The 19,949-nt window shown below is 52.4% G+C and overlaps 1 protein-coding gene across 2 annotated transcripts in view; it reads left to right on the forward strand.

The window, feature by feature from the left end:
• The window catches only part of IQSEC3 (IQ motif and Sec7 domain ArfGEF 3), a 103,101-nt gene that overhangs the window by 58,697 nt on the left and 24,455 nt on the right, over nt 1-19,949 (forward strand). Inside the window, exons 4-5 of one of the 2 annotated variants that reach the window (XM_045871207.2) lie at nt 6,039-7,156; nt 9,003-9,164. In XM_045871207.2, coding sequence (XP_045727163.1) covers nt 6,039-7,156; nt 9,003-9,164 — 1,280 coding nt within the window. Of the gene's footprint in view, nt 1-5,918; nt 7,157-9,002; nt 9,165-19,949 lie in introns of those variants that run through there. The other variant, XM_045871211.2, reaches the window with a different exon arrangement.

Here is a 19,949-nt window from a genome sequence, read left to right on the forward strand (position 1 = left end):
GAGTCATTAGTAGCTCCCACCCCTAGCTGGCTGGAGTCAGGAGAGGTTCCCAAGAGCAGCCCTGCTCCTAGGCAGGCCTCAGTGCCCTGCTGTGTCGAGCGCTTTCTGTAGTTTGGACAGTGGGCAGGGAGGTGGGCACACAGGGAAGACGCAGGAGTCACAGCCTGCCCGGTGCAGGCCAGCTTCCCCCGGGGGCCGCCCTTAACATCTCTGAGCTCCTCTCACCACGCCCCCTCCACCGCCCCCAGCCCCAGACTGTCTGCTCCTAAGCCTCACGTAAGCCTTCCTTTGCCAAGTTCTGCAGGCTCATTCCATGTAATGCTTTAACATTCTCAGCTGGGAAATCTTGGATCAGAGGAAATCCTTGCTCACACGTGAAAGCCACCCCCCACCCCAGCCTGGCTGCCTCATTCCTCAGCACTGCAGCCCCCCAGCTAGTTGCTCTCCCTCTCCACTCCACCGACTTAGCGGCCATCTCTCTTCAGCCCTCCTCAGGCGCAACTGCTGCAACAACCTGAAAAGAGGGAGCATGTTCTAATTAACACTGAGAGGCTCATTAGACACACAGAGCCCCCTGAGCCCCCCTCCACTGCTTCTTCTGGCAGAAGCTGAGAGATTGCTCTCTTGGGAGGAGGCGAGGCTACAATTACCCATGATTCATGGGGTTTAGAGAGAAGTGAGCTGAGCTGCTCTTAGGCCGGTGGGCCCAGAGACCCCTCCCTCTCTGGGGCCAACCCCCACCCTCATATCCATCTCTCTTAACTCTCTGATCTGGCCCTGGTTAAGAAAAGAAGAGGGTTAGGGTGGTAGGGAAGGCCTGGCTGGGTAGACAGAGCTGACCTGGGACCCTGCCAAGTTCCTGAGCCGTGGTTGGGGGGCAGGGGAAGTGGGGGGCAAGGGGAGGATGCAGCATTTGACTCCAAGCCCAGCTCCAGAAGAGAGCCTAGATCTTTATTTCCCCTGGGACATAAGACAGAGTTCAGTTTAGTTCATGTCCGCAAACACTGATTAAGCCCCAGCCATGGCTCTGGCTCGACGCTGGGCACCAGGAATGTAGAGACATAATACCATCCTGCCTGTAAGGTACAGTCCGTGGGAATACAGAGAGCATTGGGATGGGAAAGAAAGAGTGGGGGACAGTGCAGGCTGGGGTTGCAGTAGGCACAAGGCTGGAATAGATGGGAGACGGTTGTGTTAAATGCACTGGAACAAATGCAGAAGATCCAACAACTGAATTCAAATACCAGAGTGAGCAGTTGTTCCTTGCCAGGCTCTGTGCTAGGTGCTGGGCAGGGATCAGAAGCCTCGAATAACGTATGCCCTGCTGGAGTCGGGGTTGGTGGGGTGGAGAGAAGGAAGGATAGGTTAGATAAGTATCACAAAGATTAGCGGAGAGAATTGAGTGTCAAAGAGAAGTAAGAAACCACATTCTCCATGGGCACCTGAAACCGGGAGCTCCCTGTCTGGTTGGGGGACTAAGAAGACTTCACGGAGGAAGCACATTTGAGGCAGGTCTTGAAAAAAGGAGAACATCGCAGGCTGAGGGACAAGACTGAGCAAATACTCAGGGCAGGAAAGCCTAGGGTGGGCTGGGGGAAGAGCAGTAGTCGAGCCAGTGTATACACAGGCTTGGTGTAGTAGAAGATGGGAGGGAGGCTGAGGCCAGATTGCTCAGGGTCGGAAGGCCAGCAGGAAATATTTATACTTATTTTGGGCGATGCTCTCAAGCAACGGAAGGCCTGTGTTCACATCTGCTCTTCAAGAGCCTTGATCGGGGTAATGTAGGGTGGATGGTAGGTGTGAGAAAGCAGGGAGGCAGTGGGGAGGCTGCCAGAGTGGTCCAAGTGGGGGGCCAAAGACAGCCCCACACGGCAACGGTCTGGTCAGCATGATGTAAAAGGTAATAGGCGTGGAGGTACGTGGAATAAAGGCTTTGAGGCCGACAAATGCAGAGGCTGGGATGTAGGAGAACCCACGGACAAATGCAAGTTTCCCAGCCTGGAGAGCATAGCAGCCACGGCTCTGTGGGCAAATAAAGAAGTCATTGAGAGCTGGTTTAGGGAGGTGGGGAAAGACAGCGGCTTTGTAGAGGTGAACAGAGGGATCCATGGGCTGTTGGAAACGCAAGTCTAGGATCAAGCCTAGGAATGGAAATTTGAGAGTCATTCACATAATCATCATTGTTATCATCCAATAACTACCACTTACTGTATACCTGTTATGTGCCAAGTGCCATATGAAACCATTCAGTTCTCATAACAAGCTACAGAGTGAGCAGGATTAGTTTCATTTAACAGATAAGAAAGCCGAGAGTCAGAGATATTAGGAAACTTGCCCAAGGTCAACCAGCAGGGAAGAAGCAGATCTGGGCCTGAGTATCTCCCCTAAGGCTTGTTCATCAGTCCCTTAAAGTAGAGTGAAGTTATGATAAGGGACAAGGTTCTCACTCAAGAGGCGAGAAAACACTAGCCTGCAGGACAACTGTAGCTTCCCTCTTAATTAGCTGTTAATTATCAGTTACCAGAGGCTACTGAAATGACGTCCAACATAGAAGTAACGGAATGCCCAGAAGTGCATAGGAAAATAATTCAAATGTGTCTGCAGAGTGGAAGATGGTCTGCATGGGACTTGTAACTGGCATGCTTAGGGGTTTTGTGGTCAGAATATAGGATTAAAGAGCTGTATGGAAGCAGGCAAACCAAGGTAGACTGGGTCATGAGAGCTGAGGACAGAGTTTCAAGATGATAAAAATACCAAGAGCTGTGGAAAAGAGGGAGAAGGATGGTGGAGGCTGGACCATCAGGTTTCATGATTAAAGGTCTGGTGACTTTCCTGAGAATCATTTTAGAAGACTGGTGTGAGCAGGAGGCAGAGCCTGGGGAGTCAGGGCATACAGGGCTGGGTCAGCAATTCGGCATTTTTTCATGGAAGGAGGCAGAGGGTGTAGACTAGTCTTCCAAGAGGTTTGGTGGAAAATAGAAAGAAAGAGATTGGGTTAGTGCTCCAGAGTGGGGAAGTCAAGAGGAGTTATGTTTTAGCCTGAGGAGATCTCTGAGGGTCTGTAGGCAGGTGGAAAGGGGCCAGTGACACAGTAGAGTTTGGAAATGCAAGTGAAATGCATCAGTTCCAGGAGAAGAATGTTATGGGTTAGGTAAGGGAGGTTTTTGAGAGTCTCAAAGATAACTTTGCAATTAATTCTTTAATGTATTCAGTAAATATTCATTGAAGGCCTACTGTATGCTGGGCACTCTCTAAGCATTGGGGATAAAGAAGTGAACATGGCAAAGTCCCTGCCTTCATGGGGCTTACAATCTAGTGGAGGATTTGATGGAACAGATTCAAGATATTTAAAATACAGTTTTCTTCTCTGCTTGGGTCATATTGGAACACTGATGGTAGAAGTCTCCTAGGCTTAGCTCAGCCAGCCTTCTGCCTCCAGGTAGGGTGATACCGTGCCAGGGGGGTGGACATCTTTCCCATTCTGGAAACATTTCAGGCAACAGGATTTCATATCTTCCCTCTGTTGCCAATAGCATCTCATAACCTGAAGAGAATGCTCTTGGGCCTAAGGTTTCCCACCAGGTAAGAAAGAAATATGAAATCCTGCTTGGTGTCCATTTCTCCTGGTACTCAAGGAGGGGTCACAGGGAGACAGAAATTGACGGAAGGAGGCAGTTAAGTCGTCAGCTCCCCTCACTCCGTACACTTCCTCTTGGAGGGCTCTCCTGCCTAGTCAAGGCCAATCCCCATTCCAGACCTCAGGGAGCCTGCCAGAGTTCTGTGGGGACACTGAGCTACAGTGGTCTCTCCCCTCTGACCTGATTTCTGTGAAAGCAACAACAAAATGCCTGAGATATCAGAAATATCTGTGTTTCTCTGGAGATCCTGGGTACATGATAAAACCCCATAGGTATGGGAGGCAGAATTCTGATGGCCCCAGATTCCGGCCCCCTGGTGTGCACATCCTGTATAATCCCCTTCCGTGGGAAGTGCCATGGGACTAGAGGGCATACTAGGGTATCACTCCTCTGATTAGGTTACTACTCAGTTGACCTTGAGTGAATCCGAAGGAAAATCACCTTGGGTTGCTTGACCTAATCAGGTAAACCCTTTAAAAGAAGGTGAAGCCTCAGAGTCCTGTTGGCCTCAAAGGGCCAAGCTACCATGTGGCAGAGAAGGGCAGGCAGTTGTAACTGAGGGCCTCAGCCTTAGAATCTCAAGAAACTGAACTCTTCCAACAACAATGAGCTTGAAGGAGGATGCTGAACCTTGTGTGAGATTGTGGTGTCAGCTGACACCTTGATTTCCTCCAGGTGAGATCCCAAGCAGAGAAGCCAGTGGAGCAGTGCCCAGACTGACCTACAGAGCTATGAGAACATAAGTGGGTGTTGTTTTAAGTGGCTAAGCTTGTGGTAATTTGTTATGCACCAGTAGATAACTGATACACTTGGTATGGTACAGGACACCTTATTGGCCCCTCAAACCTTAATAAGATTAAGTTTTCCAGCTATCTTCAGAGAGGACAGCCGGACTGGGGAAGACAGACAGCATAAGGCCACTAGGTTTGGGGATGGGAAGGACCCTGAATGGCGAGATAGAAGAGCTAAAGATAGGATTCAGGTTATCCCGTTTTACCCGGGATCGTCCCTGGGTGTTGGGGTTGTGTCTGTGAGGTTTTCTGGGCTAGAAGGGTGCCCCTGCTAGTCCGTGGGTGGCGGGCACCCACAGGGAGGAAACCAAGGGGATCGCTGAGCTTGTGAGAGGCAGTCACTCCAGCTGCCATGGCCAGTGAGCCAACATGGGTAAACGTTATTTGTCACTCCCATCTCAGGGGGAAAGTCTCTCTGGTCCTTTCCTATGAGGTTTTGATAAGGGAGAAAGAGTGAGAGCATCGCCACGTGAGGGGGAGAAATGACCATAGGAGGAGGACAGAGCTGGGAGAAGGTGACTAAGGGCCTTGAAGACACACCGGCCCCTTCTCACAAGTTTTCCTGGGTTCACACTGCCCACATGAGGTAACACGCCCCCACCAGCCCCACCAAGCCCTGCCCTGATTGTACAGCTCCCATTGTTGAGAACAGAGGTGGCCCAAATTATGGAGCGTGGTAGCCTGGAGGGATTCCCACTCTTGAAACACCCGCCCACCCACTCTTCTGCCCTCCATCCATCTTTTTATTAAATTCACATTTATTTTTTTTAAGATTTTATTTATTTATTTGACAGAGACACAGCGAGAGAGGGAACACAAGCAGGGGGAGTGGGAGAGGGAGAAGCAGGCTTCCCGTGGAGCAGGGAGCCCAATGTGGGGCTCGATCCCAGGACCCTGGGATCATGACCTGAGCCGAAGGCAGACACTTAAAGACTGAGCCACCCAGGCGCCCCTAAATTCACATTTACTGAGCATCTACTACGAGCCAGTCCTTGGGCTGGGTACCGGGAACACGTTGTTGATCAAACCCCAATCCCAGCCCTTATGATGATCCCAGGGTCAGGAATTTCTGCAATGCAGTGATGAGGAAGAAAGGTGAACAGGAGTAGCAGTAATTTTTTTGGTAGCACTTCTGTTTAATTTTTAATTTGTTATTATTTTAAATGTACACACAAGTAGAAAGAAGAGTGTAGTAAACTTCCAGATAACCACCACCCAGTTCCAACAATTTTTGTTAATATTATTTCATCTACAGTTCCACTTTTTTTTGATGGAGTATTTTAATACAAATTCTAGATACTGGGTATTTCACTCGTAAGTACTTCCATACAGCTCTCTGATATGAACGTTTTAAAATAACCACGGCAGCAGCAGTATCTGACCCCCAGATGCACCCCCCTGACCCCTTCCCCACCGAAGCCAGTCCTACATCCTACACCTCTAAGAGTCTTGACAAGGATCTGGTATCTCAGGCCGTGACATGCTAGAGTTTCAGACTTTGGCCCTTCAGTACCCCCCAGCTGTGTATTCCTGGGCCCTGACAAAGCTTAGCTGGTGACCCCCGCCCCAGGCCTCACTGCGCTCTTCCTCCTCTCTGTTCTTGTCGCAGATTGAAATGCTAGAACACAAGTACGGGGGCCACCTCGTGTCCCGGCGCGCAGCTTGCACCATCCAAACCGCCTTCCGCCAGTACCAGCTCAGCAAGAACTTTGAGAAGATCCGCAACTCGCTCTTGGAGAGCCGCCTGCCGCGGCGGATCTCCCTGCGCAAAGTCCGGGCGCCCATGGCCGAGAGCCTGGCGGCCGAGAAGGCGCTCATGGAGGGCTACGGCCTCATGGGGCTGCCGCTGGTGCGCTCGCCCTCCCTGCCGCCCACCTTCGCGGGCACGCTCACCGAGCTGGAGGACTCCTTCACCGAGCAGGTGCAGTCCCTGGCCAAGTCCATCGACGACGCCCTCAGCACCTGGAGCCTCAAGACCATGTGCTCCCTGCAGGAGAGCGGCGCTTACCAGCTCCACCAGGCCCTGCACGCGGGCGCGGGACCACCGGGCCTGGAGGCCGAGATGCGGGAGCTCGATAGTGCCCGTCCCGCGCCTGGGGAAGCGGCCGCCGAGGCCGCCGGCCTGCCCCAGGGCCACAGCAGCACCCTCATGATGGCTTTCCGGGACGTCACCGTGCAGATCGCCAACCAGAACATCTCCGTGTCCTCCGCCGCGGCTCTGTCGGTGGCCAACTGTCTGGGCGCGCAGACCGCCCAGGCCCCGGCCGAGCCCGCGGCGGGCAAAGCCGAGCAGGGCGAGGCCCCCGGGCAGGAGCCCTCGGCTGCCGCAAGCCCTGCTCAGGGGGACGCGCCCGCCGAGAACTCGGGCGCAGAGGCCGGAGCCAGCGGGGCCTCGAGCGCCCACTCGCCTGGGGCCGCCGCGGCGGTGGCGGAGGGGGCGGAGGGGGCCGCGGCGGCGGAGGAGACCGGGGAGGTGGGGCAAGGCACCGAGGCCGAGGCCGAGGCCGGGGACAACTCGGAGCAGCTGAGCAGCAGCAGCACGTCCACCAAGTCGGCCAAGTCGGGCTCGGAAGTGTCGGCCTCAGCCTCCAAGGAGGCCCTGCAGGCCATGATCCTGAGCCTGCCGCGTTACCACTGCGAGAACCCGGCCAGCTGCAAGTCGCCCACGCTGTCCACCGACACTCTGCGCAAACGCCTCTACCGCATCGGCCTCAACCTGTTCAACATGTGAGTGAGCACTGGCTGCGGAGCTCCGGGCAGTCCTGGGAAGATCGGTGGGAAGGGGGCGGGGCGCAGCGATTACAGGGGAGCAGGGGCCGGCTAATTTCCCACATCATCCCAGCGCCCTCCAGGGTGACATTGGTGCCGCACCTGCTCCTCCAGATGCGGTGTAGGGATGCACATTTTATTTGTAATTGTGACAAATTTATGTTCAGGATTAGGGACAACACAACACATCAAGCCCATGCTTTCACCGCTATTCCTGCTTAAGAGGAAGCTAGGGCTTGAAAAGCGAGAGAATCGAAAAGAAAATGCAGTATTAAGTAAAAGACAGTACAGGTCGTATGCGGACTGAGCAGAAATCATCCAGGGAGGACACGAAGTTAGGGAAACAGCATCATCTCTATGGGATGATGTCAAGCAGAGAGAGCAAGGAGAAAATGAGGAAAGGCAAGGGAGGGTCTGGGTGGGGGAGAAAGAAGAGACCGAGCATAAGGAATACAGGTAAAAGGCAGGAGAGGGATGGGGATAAAAGGGCGAGACAAGGAAGCCTAGGTGGCCCAGAAAGAGAACAGGAGAATGAAAGCAGAAAAACAAACAAGTGCTGGAGTTCAGAGTCCCCCAGCCAGAGCCCCAGCCAGAACTGTCCTTGCAACTAGAGTGTAGACAACTGGGGGCCAGCAGGATACGCACGCCCCTCCCATGGAAATCTCATCTCCACCCTCCATTCACCCCTCCCTTCAGAGCCCTGAGCCAGAAAATTGAACATCTCTCCCACCCATGTGTCCGTTCATTTATTCACTCAACTGTTATTTATTAAATGCCAGGCGCGTTGACCACAAAGATGAGTAGGGCACATGCCCTGATCTCAAGCTTATATTCCAGGGGCTGATAGCTACTGTTCTAGGCTCACCTTACATAAAACATCTGCAAACTTCCTAACAATATCTAGAGATGGCCTTATTATGCCATTTTACAGAAAAGAAGCAGGCTCACACAAGGAAGGCGAGCTGCAACTCAAAACTCACGCAGATAGTAGGATCCCTCAAGACAGTGGTGCTCAAACTCTCTGTAGCGAAGGACCACCTTGGGTTTTTACCCGATAGGTTGTGGGCTGATACTTTTGTGAAATGCAATAAAAATGAATTGCTAGAAAAACAATCACATGCTTGGTTATCCTGAAAATGTCAAAGTGCTATAAAAAGTTCTAAATGTTTGCCCTCTATTTCATAGCTTAGTACTTAGCTTCTCCTGAACCAGTAAGATACAGTTCAGGGAACAGCATGGATTTGCAGGCCATACTGTGAACACATTTGCCTAAAGACACAGCACCCACACCCACACCCAAACGTAGAGATGCAAGCGTGAGAGAGTAAATGGTGGAGAACAGGAATCTTGAGTCCACTATGGACAATGTGGTAGGAGAGCTCACCGCTGCTCCCAGTCTGGTCCTCCCTCCCAATTCCAGGGCGGGTGCTGTGTATAGACAACAGAATACAGACAGGGAGGAAGGGCCTTCGTGGCAGGCCTCACGGCCCTCAGGGAAAACAGAAAGGAACCTCTCCACCTGCTCTGGAATTCAGACCTCCCCCAACTCCTTCCTTCCCCATGCTATCTTCACTCCTATGTATGTGTTGGGGTGGGGGTTGTTCAGGAAGATGAGGCTCCTGGGAGAAGCACTTGGGATGGGGAGCCCATCTGCAGTGGAAGGAATCCTGGCATTTCGGAGGCATTCTTCCCAGAAACTTCCAGGCACTTCTATGGGTTCCATGGGCTGGAAGAAAGGGAAGAAAGAAGTCATGGATAGCCGTGGCTCACTCTCTACTCCTCCCACCTCCGCTCCCACCCCTAGAAACCCAGACAAAGGCATCCAGTTCCTGATCTCTCGAGGCTTCATCCCTGACACCCCCATTGGAGTGGCCCACTTCCTGCTCCAGCGCAAGGGTCTCAGCCGGCAGATGATCGGGGAGTTCCTGGGCAACAGCAAGAAGCAGTTCAACCGCGACGTGCTGGAGTGAGTGCCCCTCTCCCCACCCACGGCCCAGGGTCCCATAGGACACAGGGAAGGGAGCAGGACCCCTGAAGTCTTGGCCCATCACTGTATCTTGACCAGCCTCTGTTTCCCCCTCCTAAGTCCTGCAGACATTTACTGAGCGCACTCTGGGCAGGGTCCCATTGAAGGCACCAGGGGTATAGAAATGGTCAAAGGAGACAAAAGGCCTCCCTCCCTGCTTACCCTCTGGGGCAAGAGAGTGAGCCTGGAAAAGAAGAGGACTATGTCTGCACTGGGGCCATCTCTGCCTGGTGAACAGGACCTCAGCCCACCCTGTTGCTGCCATCTGCCCAGCCCCTGAGCCCCCACAGGCTGGCTTGCGCTCCACATGGGCTCAGTTTCATATTGGTGGAGGCAAACATGAGTCAGAAAAAAGGAGTTAGACTGAGGGTTTTTAGAGCAAGAAAATACTATGATTCCCTAAAGATACGTTTACCACCAAGATCAACAGATGGGGGCAGGATGAGGGGCCTGCCTTCGCCAGCGCTCAGCTCTGCTCGTGTGGAGGCGTGGCCAGGTGACCCCCTCTTCACTCACCAGCCTCGAGCCACCGGGCACAGGGTGGCATCCTTGGGGCCACCTCTCCCCTGGCAGAGAGAGGGTGAGGCCCCATGAAGTCCGCTCCAAACCCCCTTCTTGAAGGCCATGCCACCCCTCTCTCCACTTCCTTCTTGGGAGGTCAGCAAAAGTGTTTCTTGGGCATTCTGAGAGAACCTCTCCCTTTCGTACTTGCTCTTGGGGCAGCAAGGGCCTGCTGTAGGGGGGCAGGGGGCTCCTGCCCAAGGGTTTGGGAGCATGGGACTCATGCAGCCTGACTGGCAAGGTTGTCACGTGCCTGGAGTGGGTGCTCAGAGACCTGGCTTCTGTTTACGCAGCAGTCTTGGTGCTGCGTCTTTGGACAAGTCTCTGCCCTTGGGGCCTGCGCTTCCACGCCTGTGGACTGCAGGGGCTGGATTATGAGGGGTAGACCAGTGGTCCTCTGGAATCCCTGTCACGTTCCTAAATTCACAAGCAGTTGTCTAACTGAGTCAGAAGAGCAGGGGGGCTTGGACACATCTGAGGGACCTTGAAATGCCCCTTAGTTGACAGAACCCAGTTCCCCCCTTTTGAACAATCAGGACCCCCCTCCCCAAACTAGTGCTTAAGATGCTCTGAGTGCCTCACAGAGGAAAGTGAACTGATAAGTGTGCTTCCTTCCCCCTCCTTTCTTCTCCCTCTCCCTCGGGCTCCCCTTTCTCCTCAGCACCACCCCTGCCGGGTAGGGTGCCCTAAGAGGATGCCCTGAGGAAATGATAGAAAGAGGAGAAAGATCAAGCTTTCTCTGTCTCCTTCTGCGCCCCGACTTCCCTCCATCTGGCTCATCTCTCTGGCCTTTTCGTTTGCTTTTGTCCCCGTTTTACTCCTCCGTCTCCGTCTCCATAGGAGGGTGAGTGGGGGCGCTGCGCCTCCTCACTTCCTTCTCCCCAGGTCCCCGGCTCCCTGCGCCCCTGGGGGACCCTGCTTTGTCTCTCTGCTCTGGGGGCTGCCTGCTTCACTCACAGGCCCTGACTGACTATCGTCTCTTCTGCCCTCCCCAGTCCCCGTGTGGCCTGGCCCTGAACTTCTGACCCGCTAGGCCCGCAGGGACCTGGCGCGCTGGGAACACAGGGTTTGCCGCCAGCCCGGTGGTGCCAGTGCCGAGCAGCACAATGCAAACTAACTGCCGTCCTCCCCGGGAAGACTGAGTGTGTGGGCTGAGACAGGGAGGGGCGCCGGCTGGGGACCGGGCTGGCAGCTGAGGCGGGGAGCAGGCTAGGGATGAGGGGCAGCGTGCTGGCAAGAGAGAGCTGTGCCTGAGAGGGCCCGCTCGGAACCCTGGCTCTGCTCGTCTGGTGCTGGGAGGCCTCCTCCGGGCCTCAGTTTCCTCACTTGGAAAGCGAGAGGGTAGGGCTGTGCCATCTCCAGGGTCCCTTCAACTCCTGTGAATCTATCATCTTACCCATTCCTCGGTGTCTCTGTAGCACACTGGGATGGTGCAGTTTGCCCTAAACGTCAAGGCCATGCTTTGTCATGCCACCGGGGCATCCTGGAGCAGCCCGCGCGCTCCAGAGCAGTGAGCTCACCATTCCTTCCACAAACATGGAGTGCCTGCTCTGGGCTGGGAACGGCGCTGCGCTGGGCATGGGTGCCAATGCGGGATGGGAGCAGGGAGGAGGAGGCGTGGCTCGTGGCCTCAGGGGAATTTACCGACCTGGGTGAGCGGAGGAGTGTGGAAAGCGAGACAAGGGGCCAAGGAACCTCCCTCAGGCCTTGGGGTGTCAGGAGAGTGGAGTGCAGAGCTGAGCCCCCATCTACCCCATGGGCGCCTGGACCCCTTGTGGTTTATTGCGCGGCGTGCAGGCCCTGGGCGCCGAGGCCCCAGCACACCCAGCCTCTGCACGGAACAGAAGGGGCTCCTCTTGTTTCTCCTCCACAGAAAGGAGCCCTCTTCACCCAAGTCCGCGTGGCCTCCTGCCTGGCTTGTCTCCTGGTGGGCTGCCAGCAGGAGATGGAGAGCCGGGAAGGGGCAGGCACTCACAGGGGAGCCGGACGCTGGCGTTCCGGCGGGGGGGGCGGTTCCCTGCCAGTCAAGCCAGCTATCCTGCAACCTCTCAGCATCTGCTGCCTCTTCCTTACGCCCACCAGAGAAAACACACAATAACAAAGCCACCGGTGCCATTTTGCCCGGGCGGAAAAGGCTTCATTGGGATTCTGAACAGCTTCCCTGCCCCCGCTTGGTGACATTCAGCATGTCGCGTCCGTTCTGTACAAAGCTGCTTGCTGAATAAAAGGACATAAATCACCCATCCCCTTGGAGACTGAGACAGCCCCAGCCGCAGCACTCTCCAAGATGCAGCCAGGCAGGAAGGGGAGAGGGTGGAAGCCTCTAGGAGGGGACAGGGCGGAACCCCCACCACTACCACCGGCGGGCCTGTGGAGAAAAGGAAGAGAGAAGGGGCCGAGCAGAATCCTGCTCAGCTGCTGGCCTACAGCTGAGCACCATAGATGCCGCAACATCGCCAACCGAATCGGGCCCTTGGTGCTCCTGGAAGCTGATCTCTTCGGCCCTTAGTGCCCTGATTCCATAGCAGATCCGTTCCAAGAAGGAATGTCTTTAATCAGCGTGTATCGAATAATAATAGAAGGCACCCTGAGCTCGAAAGGCCACGTCCATTCCACTGTTTACCTGGGAAGGGCTTGGTTTTTATAAAGGAGAAACCAGCTTGCTTCCTCACTTGTCAAATGGGGACAAAAGGAACGTCATACAAATATTAAAATGCATGTAAAGTGCTTACGTCAGTGACTGAGGCTTAGTCAGTTCTTTACAAATATTAGCTATTTCTAGTATTATCTTTCTTACTTGAAAGCACAGGACATCAGACGCCTCCCCACCCCGGCCCTGGCCCGGTGAGCAATCTGTCAGACACCTCAGGTCTGGTTTGCGATCAGGTCCACTCCCCAGACAGCAAGAACTTGCTGGAGCTTGCCGGGGAAGGGAGAGGCGCTCATTGGGGGACCATCCTGCACTCTGAGGAAATCCTCTCTGGTGCTGATGGGGGAAGGGCCGTGGAGGCCTGGCGGGAGGAGCTCCAGACATCAGCGGGGGTTAGGATCTTTGGGCGCTGGAAGCTTCTCCCTCTCAGTTTTCACATGGCTGGGAAATTTGGCTCTGCTCTATTTCCCTTCTGAAATGTTCGCCTCAGCAGTTTGAAGGCCAGGGGATGGGGAAACGTTCCCTGCTGGCTGCGAGCAGACTCTTTTCTGGCCTGGGTGATCTTTTCTGAGGGGAGTCACATACCCAGGAAGGGCAGGGGTATCTGTCATATCCGTGGAAGTGCACAGAGGGCAGGTTTTGGGTTGAGTTGCCGGAAGAGTTTCCTGGGTGTTCCTTCTCTCGCTGTGTCTACTCCGTTTTTTGTTCAATATTAGAGTTTGACATTTTAGTCAGATCGCATTATTTCACTTCTTTGGAAATGTGTCGGCCAGAGTGTAACAGATTTGTTCTTCTTAGGGGACATTCAGAAATGAAGACAGATTGCCTGTCCAACTCAACAGGCTGGGAGGCGCTAGCCTTTCATGGCTAGGAAGAAGTTATTTGAGAATGTCCTGCCCGTTGTGCCGTTGTGCCGTGTGTAACCTGAGAACGGTTACTTCATTTCTGGGGAATTCCACCAGGAAGGAGAGAACAGGCTGGGGCCCATGCAGACCCTTATAGGTCTGGAGGAGGGTGGAAAGAGGCCCGGGGCAGGCAGGGATAGACTCTGCGCTTATTCCCACTGCTTTGAAAACTTGACCCAGCCACCACCCAGCGGGATAGAGGGAGGGGGTCTCTTCTTTTTTTCTTTTTAATTTAATTTAAATTCAGTTCATTAACATATAATGTATTATTAGTTTTGGAGGTAGAGTTCAGTGATTCATCAACTGCATATAACACCCAGTGCTCATTACATCACGTGCCCTCCTTAATGCCCATCCCCCAGTTACCCCATCCCCCTACCCCCTTCCCCTCCAGCAACCCTCAGTTTGTTTCCTGAGATTAAGAGTCTCTTATGGCTTGTCTCCCTCTCTGGTTTCATCTTGTTTCATTTTTTCCTCCCTTCCGCAATGATCCTCTGTTTTGTTTCTTAAATTCCACATATGAGTGAAATCATATGATATTGTCTTTCTCCGATTGACTTATTTCGCTTAGCATAATACCCTCTAGTTCTATCCATGTCGTTGCAAATGGCAAGATTTCATTTTTTTGATGGCTGCGTAATATCCCATTGTATATATATATCACATCTTCTTTATTCATTCATCTGTTGATGGACATCTGGGCTCTTTCCATAGTTTGGCTATTGTGGACATTATTGCTATAAACATTGGGGTGCACGTGCCCCTTCGGATCCCTACATTTGTATCTTTGGGGTAAATACTCAGTAGTGCAACTGCTGGGTAGTAGGGTAGCTCTATTTTCAACTTTTTGAGGAACCTCCATGTTGTTTTCCAGAGAGGCTGCACCAACTTGCATTCCTACCAACAGTGTAGGAGCGTTCCCTATTCTCTGCATCCTCGCCAACATTTGTTGTTCCCTGCATCCTCGCCAACATTTGTTGTTCCCTGTCTTGTTAATTTTTGCTCTTCTGACTGGTATAAGGTGGTATCTCATTGTGGTTTTGATTTGGATTTCCCTGATGCCGAGTGATGTTGAGCATTTTTTCATGTGTCTGTTGGCCATTTGGATGTCTTCTTTGGAGAAAGGTCTGTTCATGTCTTCTGTCCATTTCTTGACTGGATTGTTTGATCTTTGAGTTTGATTGAGTTCTTTATAGATTTTGGATACTAGCCCTTTATCAATATGTTATTTGTGAATATCTTCTCCCATTCTGTTGGTTGTCTTTTGGTTTTGTTGACTTTTTCCTTTGCTGTGCAAAAGCTTTTTATCTTGATGAAGTCCCAATAGTTCATTTATGCCTTTGTTTCCCTTGCCTTGGAGACATGTCTAGCAAGAAGTTCTTGCAGCCGAGGTCCAAGAGGTTGCTGCCTGTGTTCTTCTCAAGGATTTTGATGGATTCCTGTCTCACATTTAGGTCTTTCACCCATTTTGAGTCTATTTTTGTGTGTGGTGTAAGGAAATCGTTCAGTTTCATTCTTCTGCATGTGGCTGTCCAATTTTCCCAACACCATTTGTTGAAGAGACTATCTTTTTTTCCATTGGATATTCTTTCCTGCTTTGTGGAAGATTAGTTCACCATAGAGTTGAGGGTCCATTTCTGGGCTCTCTATTCTGTTCCATTGATCTGTGTCTGTTTTTGTGCCAGTACCATGCTGTCTTGATGATGACAGCTTTGTAATAGAGCTGGAAGTCCGGAATTGTGATGCCGCCAGCGTTGCTTTTCTTTTTCAACATTCCTTTGGCTATTCAAGGTCTTTTCTGGTTTCATAGATTTTAGGATTATTTGTTCCAGCTCTGTGGGAGGGGATCTCTTCTAAAAGTGAAGTCTTTAAGTTTATGGCCTTGACCCCTCGCCTCTCCAGTGCTCTTTCCCCTGACCCCCCACCCCCGCCATCACACACGTACACACACACTGACAGACAAGAGATTTTCCTTAACCATAAAGAGTTATGAACGTTTCGTACCCACTTACTCCTGTGTGTAGAGATCTTTGGACCCTAAGTGTGGGGTGAACAAGTCCAGAGTTGAGGCTCCCTTTGGCTTGGTCACATTAGTATATAAATTGGACTTTCACACAAAGCCCTACCACCCAGTCCCCTCCTGATACCTTGGGCCCTAGTTCGGGAGGGCTCTCTCAATCCTGTGTGGTACTCAGGGGTGGCTTCCAGTGGCCACTCTTCGAAGTGGGATTTCTAGGGAGTAGGCTTCTAGGGAAGGGGCTTCCTGGGAGTTCCACGCCCCTGAGGTTTGTAGGAGGGCCAGCTGTGAGTGAGGAGGCTGTGAGACATAACAGTGACAGCTCACATATATCAAGCATTCGCTGTGCGCCAGCAGGCAGTGTGCCAAGACCCATATGTGCAAAATCTCATTCCGTCTCCGCAGCAGCTCTGTGAGGTGAGTGCTATTAATCTGTGCCAAATGAAGGACCTGAGGAGCAGAGAGAATAGGTAGCTTGCCCACAGTCACAGAGCTAACCAGTGGCTGAGATCTGAGGGCAGGCAGAACGGGTCTACAACCGGAGCCCATAACCTGACGCCATCCCACCTCTCTGCCTCATCTCAAGGGAAGTGTGGTCCAAATGCCTGGTAATTTTAGTCAGACCCCAGTTGCGAACTGTGGTGCTGGAAGACCCCTTACACGACCTGCTTGTCCAGCCCTCTCACCCAGGCAGAAAGTGAGGCCCGGAGAGAAGAAATGACTAGTCCCCTTGGCCAGGGGCAAATTGAATGAAATCAGGTACTCTTCCATCCCTGGACCCACCTTTTTTTGCTCTGCTCATCCAAGAAGAAAGCAAAACTAAGAAACTGATTCATACCTCTCAAGAGGTCTGAGCTAGATCCCGTTTCCTCTCTCCCTGATAGATGGATATTTTAAAGAGTTAATGGATAAACATCTAGAGGTATAATTTCAGGCAGAATTAACTGCTGATGATGGTAAGGGTCTTAATACCTATGCTAGAAGGAACTTCAAATTCACTTACTCACTTGGAATGTCAACTCAGCCTTGGTCTCCAGGTACATAATGAAAACCATCATCCATGAAGCTCTGTTATATAGCTTTACATACATTGTCTCTTTTAAAACTCAGAACCACCTGCCCACTAGATGGGAGAGGTGTCAGCTCCACTCTATAGGTGGAAAAGTGAGGCGTGGAGAGTCGAGGTGACCTGAACTGAAAGGCTCAATGATGGAAACAAGATTCAGCCTCGAGGGTGTCTGACACCAAAGGCCTGACTTCTCATTCTGCGCGCTCTTAATGCCCTGGAGCAGTGGTTCTCAAAGTGTGGTCCCCAGAACAGCAACAGCATCACTTGGAAAGTTGTTTGCGATATCAATTCTCAGATTCCACCCCAGGCCCACTGAGTCAGAACCCTGGCGGCAGCAATGGTGGGTTCACAAGCCAGCCAGGTGGTTCGGATGCATACTCAAGTTTGAGAACCCCTGGCAAGCAGGGATGCTGCCAGGCCCAGGCATCCACACTGACTTCGAATTTGTTTGGGTAGTTTAAAATTAGTTCTTTTGGTTCCTGAGTCCCCAAGGTGTGACCAGCAGCCATCCCTTCTGAGGCCCTCCCAGACGAGATTGTCTTTGTCCCCTTGTCGTCACCAGGAATGCTGGCCGGTCCTCTTGCGTCAGCTTCCCTCTGCTCTATTTTCTGAGCCACATCGCACTTTTCCAAAAAGCCTTGACCTTTGTTGGGCATGTTATGAGTTCTGCCTAACAAAAATAACTCTCTGGCGGATGGGGATATTTTTAATTGAATTGTATGAGCCAAGAACTGCAGAAATAAAACCAAGGTTCCTACATCCCGTGGCAGTGGGCGGTTTCATTTTCCATCCTAATCCTGGAGCCTGGGCTTAGTCCCCGCCTCGGGCACCAGGGCCCCCCCTGCCGTCTGCAGCACTGCGCTCGCACCTCTTCTGAGCTCAGCCTGCACCTCACCTTCCAGATCTTTGCTGTCTCTTCTGGCCAATTAAAAATTCCTGCTGCTATCATTACCTATTTTCAGCTCCCAGTCAGTTCCTTTGTCTGCCAGACGCTGTCTTGCTATCGTAAAAGAAAAAAAAGTTGAGATGACGAAATTCATTTTGATCAGAGTTGTGTACGACGCTTCATTTCCCTGCAACACAAACTGCTTCCACGCACAGCTCAGTATTAACAATTTTATGCAAGGTTGTACCTGTTTGTACAGATGCAGGGAACATCTGTGCTTCTGCTCCCCCAGCCTCTGTGAGGTGCTTGCACAGGAAAGAGAGGGAGGGAGGCCTGAGCAGAAGCTACAGCTCTTGTGATTCACTCACTCGCCCATCAGCGGCACCTCCCTGGGCAGGTGCAGTTAGGCTCGGCTGGATGCGGCTTAATGGGCACCAGCCTGCCCTGGTTCTCATCACTCAGTCGCTTGCGCATGCGGCTGAAGGAAGTGGGAAACCTGTGTCCGCCACCCTGCCTCACTGCCTACGGGCTGGCATCCACGGGGCTGTTTCCTAGGCAGCTCTGTCCCGTCTCAGGGGCAGCTCCAGATGATCTTGGCAAAGCAGGCCCAGCAATCCTGAGCCACCGGGCAGAGCTCCCAGAGGCTCAGGCCACTGGGCTCCCTCCCTAGCTGAGCACATGCTCCAGGTCCCATTCATTCGCCCAGCTGGTCTCTCACGCATTCATTCATCCCAGAAACAGTTATTGAATTCATATACACGCCAGGCATGCAGAGAGTAACAGAACGGCCTCTGCTGGAAGGAGTGCAGAGCCGGGTGGGAAGACAGTCAGGTAGATGTTAATGGCACAGGGGACACCTACAGCAGTAGACAGAGGCGTGTTCGGGAGGCTGTGGCGGTCCAGGAGGACTCCTGGAGAGGTGGCTAGCTCACCAGGGACCTTGAGGTTGGGGTTGGGGGGCAGGAAGAAAGAACAGCATGTGCAGAAGTGTCAGGCTCGAGAGCCAGACTGCAGGAGGGGGAGCCAGTAAGTGGAAGGGGCAGGAGAAGCTGGGCCACTAGCAGGGCCCTGCTTGCTTGGCCCAGAAACTTGGGCTTCAGGCTAGGGATGTGGGAAGCCTTGGAAAAAATAGAAGCAGAAAAGTGAGTGACAGGACCAAATGGGTGTCCTAGAAGGATTGTTCTGGAACATGACTTGCGGACAGCGAGGCTGGTTAGGAGGCCATCAGAGTCACAGTCCTGAAGAAATGTGAGAAATGTGGAGACCCTTAGCCTTGGCAGTGGCCATGGGAGGGAGAAGCAGGCGGGGCCCGGAGGCGTGGCCAGGCGGCGGAGCGGGGGAAGGTTGCGGGTCCAGGGAACAGCCTCCAGAGCCACTGAGAATTCGGAACACTCAGTCTTAGCATATGAGTATGCTTGTGCTTCAAGCTCTCTAGGGTAATTTGTGAAATTACACCAAATAAACGTGTGTCTATTTTCAGTTTGGGAAGGGAGATGCTGGGGTCAGGGACATTTCATCTGAAGAATCCCTCAAACCAGTATTGTCAAATATTTACCGAGAACAAGTTGAAATACTAAACACCCGCTGAAACATGACATGTGTGCAGGCTGACTTCCCTGCACGAGATGCTAGCACCACCCATGGTCTTGTGAGTATGCCCAGGCCAGCTCTGCCTGCCATTCACACCAGAGCACCCAGATGAGTTCAACAGCCTCAACTCAGAAGTGCGTTGGTCAACTTCCAATCAAACGCGGAGTTGATGGTTTACTTGCCCCCTCTGGACTCAGCAACATTGTCTTTTATTAACAATACAGATCAACCAAAAAGGAAAATAACTAGTTAGTGACAAATAATAAAATGAAAAGGGTCAATTCATCGCAAGAGATACACACCCATGAGTCGTGCAGGGAGCATTCAGAGCCGTGGCGAAGGGGAAGGCAACCTACACAGAGGTTGTTAAGAGAGGGAAGGGAGCATGCTCTCTCTCTCTCTCAAATAAATAAATAAAAATATTAAAAAAAAAAAAAAGGGACGCCTGGGTGGCTCAGTTGGTCAGGAGAGGGAAGGGAGGCTAGGGGCCCGGCTCTAAGTTGGAGGCCAGGGGAAGGAGGCTCTGGATGGAGGAGGGGCACCCTCAGAGACCAAAGAGTCAACCTAGGGGAGGGTGGTGTGAGGAGAGCAGGAGAGAGGAGTGTTTCGAGAAGGGAATGATTAACCATTTTCATGCTGCCAAGAGGCTGGTGGGATGAAAAGTCATTGCCATTGGACTTGGCAACGTGGCATCCAGCGTGGCCTTGACAATAGAAGTTTTAATGGAATGCTGGGGGTAGACACTTGGCTGGAGCGGGATGAAAAGTGAATGGGATTGAGCAAGTGCAGACAGCATGTGTAGGGACACCTTCTAGAATTTTGGCTCCAAAGAAGAGTAGAGAAAAGGGGTAGTGACTAGAGGCAAAGAAGAGTCAAGGCAGGGTCCTAATTTGTGAAATAGGGAAGGCAAGACTTTGGGTGCTAAGGAGGATGATTTAGTAGACACTAAGGTGGTACTACAGGAAAGACCATCTCAGACTGAATGTGTCCCAACCCACAGTCTCAATCTCTCCTCCCGCATATGTGTCCACCCATCATGGACTCCAC

The sequence above is a fragment of the Mirounga angustirostris genome, unplaced genomic scaffold (assembly GCF_029215605.1).
Source record: "Mirounga angustirostris isolate CCGP_5_RB_7025 unplaced genomic scaffold, mMirAng1.0.hap1 SCAF_5, whole genome shotgun sequence".
Classification (NCBI taxonomy): domain Eukaryota; kingdom Metazoa; phylum Chordata; class Mammalia; order Carnivora; family Phocidae; genus Mirounga; species Mirounga angustirostris.